General features: G+C 45.0%; 1 protein-coding gene across 3 annotated transcripts in view; it reads left to right on the forward strand.

Annotated features, from left to right (window-relative positions):
* The window catches only part of GDPD5 (glycerophosphodiester phosphodiesterase domain containing 5), a 307,956-nt gene extending 299,049 nt beyond the window's left edge, over nt 1-8,907 (forward strand). For all 3 annotated transcript variants that reach the window (XM_063951228.1, XM_063951226.1, XM_063951229.1), the window contains 2 exons: nt 4,885-4,997; nt 5,658-8,907. In XM_063951228.1, the coding sequence (XP_063807298.1) occupies nt 4,885-4,997; nt 5,658-5,776 (232 nt within the window). In that variant the 3' untranslated portion in view covers nt 5,777-8,907. The remainder of the gene's footprint in view (nt 1-4,884; nt 4,998-5,657) is intronic.
* The last annotated feature ends 3,987 nt before the right edge of the window (nt 8,908-12,894 follow it).

Below are 12,894 nucleotides of genomic sequence, written 5' to 3' on the forward strand. Positions count from 1 at the left end.
AAAGCCCTTTAGTAAATCACACTGTACCCTAAAATATGCCAAATTAACTACAACCTCAGGGTTAGGGAAATTTGCAGACGGTTTTGTTCTCAATTATGTTGTTGTTTAGTGCATTTAGAGTACACGTGGGATCCTTCAGGGGTCTTGTACATCTTGTTGTACGTGTCAGCACACAGTCCTTCCTTTTGTCTGCCTTTTTCTTTCTTAACACAAAAAATAAAAACAAGGAAGTGACTGGAATGAGGGCAAAATAGTTATTTTTCCACCATATATCATTTGAGGAACATATGACCCTGTTACTATTAATTTCCGTGAGGATGCCTCAACATACCACACACTCCAGAAGTTGCTAGAACGAGTTAGATGTGACCTTGATCTCCCTAAATGGGAGATTGAGATCACATCTACAGTAACCTAGGCACCACATAAAGACTGCACATTCAGACTGCATGTACGCCATGTTTGTTGCCGTGTTTGGATGTTATAAGAAATGGTGTCCTTCAGGCACCAAGTGACGCGGTGTTGGTGACCCCTGCTGTAATGACTTAATCCCCTGCTGTATTGTTCTCTGTATTGTTTTGCAGCTGAGAACAATAGATTAAGGGTTTATGTTAATAAACCATGTTGTGCCTAGGCGCAGCAAACTAGCCAAGATAACTGTGGACCCATCTGTATATATGAGGTCTAGAATGACAAATGTTTTGGCTGGGATTATACTATGGTTTCTGTGTAATAAGGTTGTGTAGCCCTAATTTGATTACTAGAGGACTATTCGGGTACTTCTCTTTTGAAACAGGTTCCATGCTGGAATTGGGCCGTGAAGACCTGTTGCCTGATTTTTGGCTCCGCTCTATGCATTGGCATGTAACCACACCGATAAATATTAAACCTTTCACATTTATAATATGTCCCTATGTGAACTTCTGGGCTCTGAATGCTGCTTTCATACTCCAAATGTGCATAAACCCAAATACGGATACAGAACTAAAGGCAGGTTAATAAAAGTTTTTTCCCACAGCACATATGTGAATGAAAGGTTATACAGAGCCTTGTGGGGGCTGAAGTACAAAAACAGAACTCAGTATACAGATCAACGTATGCAGAGAGAATCATTTAGAATGTAAATACAAACTTAACTCCACATTGGACAGGCAGATAGTCCCAGTTTAAAGTGTATATACAAATGGATAAGTCCAGAGCTTTGCCAGGAAGCAACAGCAGACACCGAATAGTGATATATACAGTTGCAAGAAAAAGTATGTGAACCCTTTGGAATTTCCTGGATTTGTGCATAAATTGGTCATAAAATGTATTCTGATCTTCATCTAAGTCACAACAATAGACAAACACAGTCTGCTGAAACTAATACCACACAAACAATTATATGAACACACCATGTAAACATTCACCGTGCAGAGTGGACAAAGTATGTGAACCCTTGGATTTAATAACTGGTTGACCCTCCTTTGGCAGCAATAACCTCAAACAAACGTTTCCTATAGTTGCATATCAGACCTGCAAAAACTGTTAGAGGGAATTTTGGACCATTCCTCTTTACAAAACTGTTTCAGTTCAGCAATATTCTTGGGTTGTCTGGTGTGAATCGCTCTCTTGAGGTCATGCCACAGCATCTCAATCAGGTTGAAGTCAGGACTCTGACTGGGCCACTCCAGAAGGCGTATTTTCTTCTGTTAAAGCCATTCTGTTGTTAATCTACTTCTGTGCTTGGTCGTTGTCCTGTTGCATCACCCATCTTCTGTTGAGCTTCAATTGGTGAACAGATGGCCTTAAGTTATCCTGCAAAATGTTTTGATAAACTTGGGAATTTTTCTGTCAGTGATCGCAATCTGTCCAGGCCCTGAGGCAGCAAAGCAGCCCCAAACCATGATGCCCCCTCCACCATACTTCACAGTTGGGATGAGGTTTTGATGTTGGTGTGCTGTGCCTTTTTTTTTTCTCCACACAGTGTTGTGTGTTCCTTCCAAACATAGTGTTGTGTGTACCTTCCAAACAACTGAACTTTGGTTTCATCTGTCCACAGAATATTTTGCCAGTAGTGCTGTGGAACATTCAGGTGCTCTTTTGCAAACTTCAAACGTGCAGCAATGGGTTTTTTGGACAGCAGTGGCTTCCTCCGTGGTATCCTCCCATGAACTCCATTCTTGTTCAGTGTTTTACGTATGGTAGATTCGTCAACAGAGATGTTAGCATGTGCCAGAGATTTCTGTAAGTCTTTAGCTGACACTCTAGGATTCTTCTTCTCCTCATTGAGCTTTCTGCGCTGTGCTCTTGCAGTCATCTTTACAGGACGCCCACTCCTAGGGAGAGTAGCAACAGTGCTGAACTTTCTCCATTTATAGACAATTTGTCTTACCGTGGACTGATGAACATCAAGGCTTTTAGAGATACTTTTGTAACTCTTTCCAGCTTTATGCAAGTCAACAATTCTTAATCGTAGGTCTTCTGAGAGCTCTTTTCTGCGAGGCATGGTTCACATCAGGCAATGCTTCTTGAGAATTGCAAACTCAAAACTGGTGTGTGTGTTGTTGTTTTTTTATAGGGCAGGGCAGCTTTAAACAACCCCTCCAATCTTCTCATTAATTGGACTCCAGGCTGGCTGACTCCTGATTCAAATTAGCTCTTGGAGAAGTCATTAGCCTAGGGGTTCACATACTTTGTCCAACCAGCACTGTGAATGGTGTGTTCAATAAAAACATGAGAACATATACCGTATATACTCGAGTATAAGTCGACCCGAATATAAGCCGAGGCACCTAATTTTACCACAAAAACCTGGGAAAACTCATTGACTCGAGTATAAGCCTAGGGTGGGAAATTCAGCTCTAGCCGTACACAGCCCTCATACTGCCAGATATGCCCTCATACTGCCAGATATGCCCCGCAGTGCCAGATATGCCCTCATGCTGCCAGATATGCCCCACAGTGCCAGATATGCCCTCATGCTGCCAGATATGCCCCACAGTGCCAGATATGCCCTCATGCTGCCAGATGTGCCCCACAGTGCCAGATATGCCCTCATGCTGCCAGATATGCCCCACAGTGCCAGATGTGCCCTCATGCTGCCAGATATTCCCCACAGTGCCAGATGTGCCCTCATGCTGCCAGACATGTCAGATATGCCCCACAGTGCCAGATGTGCCCTCATGATGCCAGATATGCCCCACAGTGCCAGATGTGCCCTCATGCTGCCAGATATGTCAGATATGCCCCACAGTGCCAGATGTGCCCTCATGCTGCCAGATATGCCCCACAGTGCCAGATGTGCCCTCATGATGCCAGATATGCCCCACAGTGCCAGATGTGCCCTCATGATGCCAGATATGCCCCACAGTGCCAGATGTGCCCTCATGCTGCCAGATATGTCAGATATGCCCCACAGTGCCAGATGTGCCCTCATGCTGCCAGATATGCCCCACAGTGCCAGATGTGCCCTCATGCTGCCAGATATGTCAGATATGCCCCACAGTGCCAGATGTGCCCTCATGCTGCCAGATATGCCCCACAGTGCCAGATGTGCCCTCATGCTGCCAGATATGCCCCACAGTGCCAGATGTGCCCTCATGCTGCCAGATGTGCCCTCATGCTGCCAGATATGCGCCACAGTGCCAGATGTGCCCTCATGCTGCCAGATATGCCCCACAGTGCCAGATGTGCCCTCATGCCAGATATGCCCCACAGTGCCAGATGTGCCCTCATGCTGCCAGATATGCCCCACAGTGCCAGGAAGGGTACTTACCCTCCATCGCTCCCGCGTTGTCTTTTGAAGGAGGGACACGGAGGGCACAGCGCGCGGCTCTCCTGTGTCCCTCCTGCGTCTCCGGCGGCGTGTGTGTGTTAAATGAAGTGCCGGTTCGTGAGCCAATCAGAGCTCACGAACGGGCAGTTCATTTAACACACACACACACACACCGCCGGAGACGCAGGAGGGACACAGGAGAGCCGCGCGCTGTGCCCTCTGTGTCCCTCCTTCCACTGACTCGAGTATAAGCCGAGGGTGCTTTTTCAGCACAAAAAAACGCGCTGAAAAAGTCGGCTTATACTCGAGTATATACAGTAATTGTGTGTATGGTATTAGTTTCGGCAGTCTGTGTTTGTCTATTGTTGTGACTTAGATGAAGATCAGAACACATTTTATGACCAATTTATGCACAAATCCAGGAAATTCCAAAGGGTTCACATACTTTTTCTTGCAACTGTATATCATGGGCAGACAGATAAGTCCAGATTTCAGGCAGGCAGCAACACCAGACCCGTCAGAAAGGACAGTATCACAGACATGTAAGTGACGTCTGAGGCAGATCCCAAGAATAGCACAGGAACTACATGATCCGCAATACGCAGTCTCAAGGAGAAGGGTTAAGTTCCTGCACCACAGGTGCCACTAATCAGGCAGATTAGCGCCTAGCTGGTCAATTGAAGGCGCTGATTTCAGGCCGCAGCTCCTCTTGGTGTACGCCAGTACTACATAGGTCAAACAGATGAGTCCTAACCGTTACAGACACCAAGTTTTATCGTCAGTGTACCGAATATTACAGTCCTGCATCTTGTTCCTCAGTCGGTCGCTTATCACTTCTCCTGTACCCTTTACCCACTCGTCACGCTCCCTGTGTACACATGTACCCTCGCAATCCTTGTGCACTAAACCTGTTTAATTGTAATACCAAATTAGGCTGAACATTTGATTTGTAATGTCCAGTGTTCTGGTTTTGACCCCTCTGGAAGGCTGTTTGTTACCTGACCAACGCCTGCCTCCTCACCTTTGTTCGGCTCTGTCTATGCTGTCCGTAGGGGCAGGCTCACAGTTTGCCTTTTGACCTTTTCCAGTTTAAGGGTCTGAGATTCACAATGTGCGTTCTGTTGCAGGTGGCGACTCGGCAGCATTCGTACTTACAATCCAGAACAAATCATGCTGAGCGCCGCGGTGCGCAGGACAAGTCGCGACGTCAGGATAATGAAGGAGAAACTCATCTTTTCCGGTGCGTTGGTTTGTGTTGAGCTTTCTTGGGCCTGCACAGCAAAAATAATGGTTTATGTTTTACAGAATGATGAATAACCAGTGTATGAACACATCTGCTTATAGCCAGTGACCCGATTTTGGTTTTTATAGTCCTTTGTTAGCCTACTTGTCTGTAATTGGCCAGTAATGAAGGTCTGTGTGATTCCTCAAGCAGCATCATCCTCCCATTCCCTCCAACCCAAGTGCTAGAATAACCACCTGTCCAATGTCATGTGCCATAGATTATAGAGCTTGACCTGGCCACGTGTACTTGATATCACGCCTGATAGAAGACAGTAGGCCCAATTTCAATGAGTATGGCCCTTCTATTATGGTTGTGCTGTGGATGCTGAGGTAAAGTTCTTCTGAAGTGACTTCTTAGCATGTTTTAAACATGAATAAAATATTTAAAACCATCATTTTAACATTTTAAACTCTGCCCATCAGCGCAACAAAGCAGAGGCAGCCATTTTGTGGGGTGAACCTATATTCAGTCTTTAGGTTCCCCAGGAAATGGTGATGTCACCTATGTAAAGGACACACAAAATGGCCAGCACCACTGTATTTTGGCAAACGATGCACATTGAAGTCTATGCATTTGTAATTCTTGGATTTTGTTTTCCATTAATCTACCAAACAGAAATCAACAATAGCATGGATACGGCTGACGATCTTTCCCTGTGTTCTCAAAATCGATACGAATGTTTCGCCAACGACGCCATCAGTCCAACGCCAGACGGGAAAACCAATACTCGCTAGAGAGAGAGAGCGAGGACCGATGGAACAAAAGCGCTGCAATTTTTTACAGTGAAACGCAGAACCTCTACTGAAGTCTACACTTTCCAAGTTTGGGACATTTTATGGGACGACTTTATGCCAGGATTTATTTTTTGATTTATTTTTCTTTTTACATTTTTTTTTCATTGTTGTTGTATAATCTGGACTGTGAGTTGTATATATGTAGAAAAATATTTGATCCCCCTTGTTTTTTTTTTTTTTTTTTGCCCTTTGTGTATTTTTGTGAATAGGACACAAGCAAGTTCTTGTGTAAATTTGTGATTGGGCCAAGAGAGTGTTGATCATGCAGCCTGAGGAAACCTTTTAGTTGATCTTCAGCCACAGTAGCTGGTCACCATTCGGTCCACGTCTTTCTGATGTACATACCTTGCACTAGGAGGTTTTTTTTTGTAGACTGTAAGAGAACTGGTCTTCTCAAATCCAAGGCGGCCATTTTGTGTGATGAACCAGCATTCATGCAAATGCAGTTTGTCCCTTCACCAGGAACTTGTGACCTAGCAGATCCACTCCCTGACCAAATATTTGTGGTACTAGTACCTACTGAGTCGTGGGCCACGTTCTCGCGGATAATGGCTCGCACAAAATGGCTGCTTACACTGTGTGTATGTGACTGGTGCTAATTAGGGAAGTAGGTGCAGAGTTCTTCCTCACAGGTTAAGGAGTTTTTTGGATTGTGGTCCAAAGACTGCAGTGATTGACAGCCATGTTTCAGCACTTTGGAGGCGGTTCAATGAGATCCCCCTAAATGCACATACATTGATTTAAATTGCTTCATCACCGTGCATAGTTTAACAAAGGTTATCGTACACCTGCCATTTATGCACAATGCAGGCTGCCAATTATGGGCTGTTCTGATGCCCATGATAATGCAGTCTGTGAATTCTTTAGTGACCAGTGATGTCACGGTGCCCCAATGCATGATGTCACTGACCTGTAGTCCTCCAGAGAAGCTGCAGTCTCATCCACAGTGGTTCACTCTGCAGCTGTGTGTAACAGAGACTTTTGCAAAGTCAAATAACTGTGGTGCGGGACGGGTTGTCACAGCGTGAAATGCACTTTTCAAATATAAATAATTTCACTGTCAAAATCAGCCAAAGGGAGCAGGGATAGCATCACATAACCACTTCATTGCAGGTGACTAAATTGGCATCTGCTTTATAAAAAGCTTTCGGTTAATCTGCGTAATATTATTACTAAACAATAATGTCACCCACGTCGATAACGCTGGACATTTTAACTCTATACAAAGGGTTAAATCTTCCCTCTATCTGGACTGTACGCAGTGGGATGGAATAGGGTGGAACATGATGTGAATATTTGGGGGAGTTCCTTTAGTAATTTATAGGTAGTGGGTGTCAGACAATCTTCGTAATATAGACACGGTGTAACACGCTGACCTTTCACCTTGATAAACATTAATGAAATCTAGGATACTTTGTAGCATAAGTAAACGTTCTGTGACTGTATGAGTTTACATATTCATGTTGTCCACAGGACATTGACCTCTACAGTGACTTCTAATATTCCTGTAATTTACAGGAAATGTATGATCCTTATAATACACATATGGGAGACTGCAATCCATACATTATTCTGAATACTAGTGGGGTAATATCCATTATATTTACAATGGGGTGTGCATTCTTTCTTATAATACACACATTTCCCTATAAAACACTCAACTGATGACATCACACTCAGGCTATAACCTATGACATCATTACTGTTTATGCAAATATTCTAAACAGGTGTTAGTACATATATTAACATCACTCGTGTAACAGAAGGATATTAGAAGTCACAGAGGATTTATGTGGCCAGATAGAGACTGCGTTTTATACAGATCACGGAAATTCACGCTTCTTTTACCACAGAGAACTTTAATTCTTATGATAAACAGGTTTCCCTAACATTTTATGGTGGGTTTGTGTGATAAGTTGGTAACTCACCATTTTTATAAATATTTTACACCGGAGTTTATACACACTGTATTACAAGGTCACGTGTATTAAAACTATATAAAAATCACTTTATCATACGTATTGTGGGAAAAGGCAAAGTCAATATAAACCGGTAGCCGAAAACCAATCGTTCTCTTTAGGAACTCTCTTCCTCTTTAGTTTCATTAGCTTGTGGTCTGTACACAATGAGGCCCCGCCCACTGTTAGGATGACATCACACCTGCCCAGTTAGGGTGACATCACACACCGCACTCCTTTCCCCGTTCTTTATATCTGCGCATTTTATTCTTGCTGTGATCTGATAAAATAAACTTTATTTCACGCTTTCTTTGTACCTGATAGCACCGTTTGAGAGATTTCTGTGGTGAATTCATAGCACACGGACAACCGTTGCCCTTGGTAACCACTTGTCTTTCTCAAGTAATTTAGATTATCTGTCATTAGCTGTCAGGCCTCCTGTTTTCTTTCATTTTGCGATGAAACCAATTAGTAATAACATAATTAAAGGCTGTATAACACTACTGGCAAGAAATCGTTTTTCAAAAACCTAGTTTTAGGTTTCTCTATTTTTATTTATCTCAAAATCCAGTATAAATAAGTGTAATATCCTGTTATTTTTGGCCTCTCAGCACTTTTTACACTAAGGGAGAGCTAAAGAACCCTTCATCGTACATATCATTTATGAATTTAGGGAAATAAGGCCATAACACTAGAGTAACCTTTGTCTGCCACATGGTGGCGCCATATCTCCTAAATGGGAAAATGACAGTGAAACCGTAGTAAGAGGATATATTTACTATATAGTGACTGAATTACCAGATCTTTAATAACCCACTTTAGGGGATGCAAATCTGCTCTCCCTGTCTGTGCTGGCACTGAAAGGGTTATTAACCAGGATCTCGCATTACTCCACCTTATTGCCCATTGTTTTATGTTAACATCAGTTACCGGGCTGAGGCGTTGTCACCGTGGCCAGCGCGTTCCCTGGCATATCTGCATCGATCCGCAACCGTCCTCCCAAAACAGTATTTATTTTGGTGTCTTCTTTAAACAGGCTGTATGTAAGATAATGTACATGTAATTGTATTTTATTGGAGAATAAATGAATTTCCTATGGTTTCCTACCATCTACTTTGTTTTTTATGTCGTTGGTCATTGATTTTGTTGTTCTTGTTACTTTGACTCATGATTAATAGACAGGAGTTCCAAATGCTGCCATTGGTGCAAGTACACCCCACCTCCCCCTTTGTGACCCATAGGAGACGTGGAAACTGCCAAACTTGACGGTCGCTCTTCTTCAGGTTACACAAGTCTCCACAATAGAAATATCTCGCCCCTGGATCCCCCAACCTCCTCCTTCCCTATCAACACAGCCTGTTGTCCTTCCGGCTGCAGAGAGGAGGAGCCCAGGACTGGCTGCAGACGTCACCTCACGGAGCAGGCAAGCAGCGCACACCCTCACACCCGGCGGCGATGGTAGGTGCAATTATTTGTTACCAGTCATTTCTTTTTCATCCACTAGGGGTCACTGGAGTACTCTTGGGATATGGACGGCTTTAGCAGGACAGGCACTGAATATTTACATTTAGTAACTCTCCTCCCCTCCATACTGCCATAATACCTCAGTGTTTTTTCGGTGCTCACAGCAGTTACAAGCACGAGTGGATTCTTCCACACTTACTTTGATAATTTTATACTTTGATAATTTTTTTTTAAAGTTTTTATTTTTAACTTTTTTTCAACTTGAGCACATCCCTTCCCAGTTTAGCAAGAAACTTGGGTCCGGGATAGTGCACGCTGCACGGAAGCAGCTCCTGGCGTGTCGGTCCTCACACAGAGCACCCTCACAGCCAACAGCAGCTCACTCTCTGACCTGCAGGAAAGGCTGTAAAGGCTTACAGAAGAAGCACCGTCATAGCCCTCACTACAGGACCTCGGGTATGTTGGAGGATAGAGTGGTCAGCTTACGCTGCCGCCCCGCTGTGTGGGGAACGCGCTGGCCAAAGATCCAAGCCTGCTTCTATACACCGCCCACCGCCGCCGCTGGGTCTGTATATTCCAGTTCCCAGCAGCGCTGTGCTGTGCGTCCGTCACACTCCACCTGCCCGCTCCCCACTGAAACAAGGCCGCGGCTCCCAGCGGCGGTCAGATCAAGGCTGCCGCTGGCCGCCCATCACCCTCCAACATCCGTACCTAACAGCGGCTTCCGGCAGCGCGGCTCCGATCACCGCTACCGCTGGCCACTACACTCCCCGGCTTCCTGCACGCCACTCCCGTCCGCTGCATGGAGCTCAAGGGTGGAAACAGTATATCAGGCAGCGCAGCAGCAAGGGGAGGGGGAGGAGAAAATGCCCATAGCAGCAGCAGCATTATAGGCAAGGCTGCATGGGTTTAATAGGAAGATAGGCTGTTCAGTCTATATTAACAGGGTTACAGGTTAATAGCCTGAAATGTGACTCTGACTGTAAGCATGGCATGGGGGCCATTTTAACCATTCTTCCTGTTTCTCTTTCCAGAACATTCCTGTCCTACAACACTACTCCACCGGATGGCGCAGGGGTGTTAGTGGGAATTTTGTATCAGGTTTCATACAGTCTGGCCACGTGCACAGCACTTCGGCCATATATATGAATATACACACCTTAGTAACAATTTTATTGAGTCGTGCAGGTTGTCTGTCTTTGTCTATTGTATTGTCTGTGTACATAATGAGTAAAGCACCAGCAAAACCAAAAAAGCAGTTTCACTCCAATGTCTGTAAGAGTGTGTTACCGGATGGTTCTACCACATGCACAGTATGTTTTGTAAATTCAGCTACAAATACGATTTCTACTCCGACATCTAAACCGATTTCATCCCCGGATCCTCAATGGGCAATATTAGTGGATGTAATGGCTGGGTTGCAATCAGAATTGGCCACCGCTCGACACGAGCGGGAAGCGGCAAGATCTGAGTCTTGGGTGAGACCGCCACAGATATCAGAAGGTTCCCAGCCTTTGCCAAGGTCCAAGTCCACTTCAGGTAGAAAGGATAATTTTCATTTCTTATAATTTACCAGTTTCTGCTATGTTGCCATCTGACGACTCAATGCCAGACCTCACTGCGCAAGATGAGTATGAAGAGGGCGAATTGGACCAGCAGTCAGATAGTGAGGATATTGACAGCCCAGGCATTGATAATCTCATCAGGGCAGTGCGTCAGTCTCTGAAGTTTACAGAGACTGAAGAACCTCTGACAAATGAGCAGGTATTATTTACTAAACGACAGATCTCCAGTGTGTTTTCATTTTTCGGAATCTCTTAAGATGTTAATAGAAACACGGAAGAATCCGGATAAACTGTATACCTCGCCGATTTAAGTCTAGTTACCTGTTTCCAGAGTCTGTGACATCTACATGGGAGAATCCGCCAATGGTGGATTCGTCTGTGTCAAAACTTACTAAAAAATTAACCATTCCAGTACCAACTGCTACTACGCTTAAAGACCCTTCAGAGCGTAAACTTGAAGCTATGCTAAAGTCCATGTATACAGCAGCAGGAGTGTTGCTTAGACCTGGTTTGATTGGCATTTGGGTAACTAAGGCGCTAATTGTATGGATAACAGAACTCAAGTCTGCCCTTCAGGACGATCACCTTATACTTCTCGCTGATCAAATCTGTGAAGCTGCTGATTATCTTTGTACAGCTTCTACTGACTTCTGTCAGGTCAGTTCTCGACTTTCATTGTCACTAGTTATGGCACGACGAGCACTCTGGCTGCGTTCTTGGCAGGCGGAGGCAGAGGTCAAGAGAGGAATAGAAGCGTTACCTTACGGTGGCGAGAAGTTGTTTGGTCCTGAATTGGACAAATGGATTTGAGGCCACGGGGGGGGGAGGGGGGAGGGGGGAGTCTGTTTTCCTACCATTGCCTCCAACGGTGCCTAGACGGAAATACTCTGGACCAGCGTTCAAATCCTTTAGACCTCAGCCCTTTCGAGGCCGTGGTAGAGGAACATCCACACCTGGTAGACGAGGTCGAGGACGTGGTTTTCAACAAACCACCACCAGTTGCCAGGACGCTAAGTTCACCGACAAGCCAGTGGCATGACGGGCTCCCAGCCCATCTCGGATCTCCAGTTGTGGGGGCAAGCCTTCAGACGTTCCATTTGGCGTGGTTCCAGACATCCACAGATGGGTGGATCTGCAATTTAGTGTTAAAAGGTTACAAAATAGAGTTCGACTGTCTCCCGCCACTGCGGTTTTTCAAGACAGGACTGCCTGTGTCGGAAGACAAGAGGGCGGTTCTGCAAATTGCCATTCAGTCTCTGCAGGATTCAGCAGTTTTGATTCCGGTCCCTGTTCACCAACAAGGTCAGGGTTATTATTCCAGTCTTTTTGTAGTGCCACAGCCGGGTGGCTCGGTCAGACCAATATTGAACCTAAAGGGGCTCAATCAGTACGTCACTTACTACAGATTCAAGATAGAATCCCTGCGGTCAGTAATTGCAGGTTTAGAGCCACAGGAATTCATGATTGCGCTAGATCTCAAGGATGCGTACTTACACATTCCAATTTGGCCACCTCATCAGAGGTTCTTACGGTTTGCGGCACGGCAAAACCATTACCAGTTTTAGGCTCTACCATTTGGGCTCTCGTCAGCGCCTCGGGTATTCACCAAAGTGATGTCTGTGATGATAGCTCATCTCAGATCCCTGGGAGTGATAATAGTCCTGTACTTGGACAATCTACTCATCAAAGCTCCGTCTCAACAGATGCTCCTCCAACATGTGTTGCTAACATACAATGTGCTAGTTCAGCACGGTTGGATTGTCAACTTCAAGAAATCACATCTGATTCCGTCTCAACGACTTCAATTCCTAGGAATGATTCTCGATACGGTGAATCAAAGAATTTACCTACCAGAACAGAAAGTACAGAGTATTCGTCATCTGGTACAGTTAGTGCTCAAGCCACGCACAGTCTCGGTACATTTGTGCATTCAACTGTTAGGGAAAATGGTGTCGGCTTTCGAAGCGCTCCAGTTCGGAAGATTTCACTCACGTCCTTTTCAACTGGATGTGCTCGCGCGGTGGTCGGGCTCGTATCTGCAGACTCACCAGATGGTGCGGTTGTCTCCACG

Source organism: Pseudophryne corroboree, chromosome 2, assembly GCF_028390025.1.
Source record: "Pseudophryne corroboree isolate aPseCor3 chromosome 2, aPseCor3.hap2, whole genome shotgun sequence".
NCBI lineage: Eukaryota > Metazoa > Chordata > Amphibia > Anura > Myobatrachidae > Pseudophryne > Pseudophryne corroboree.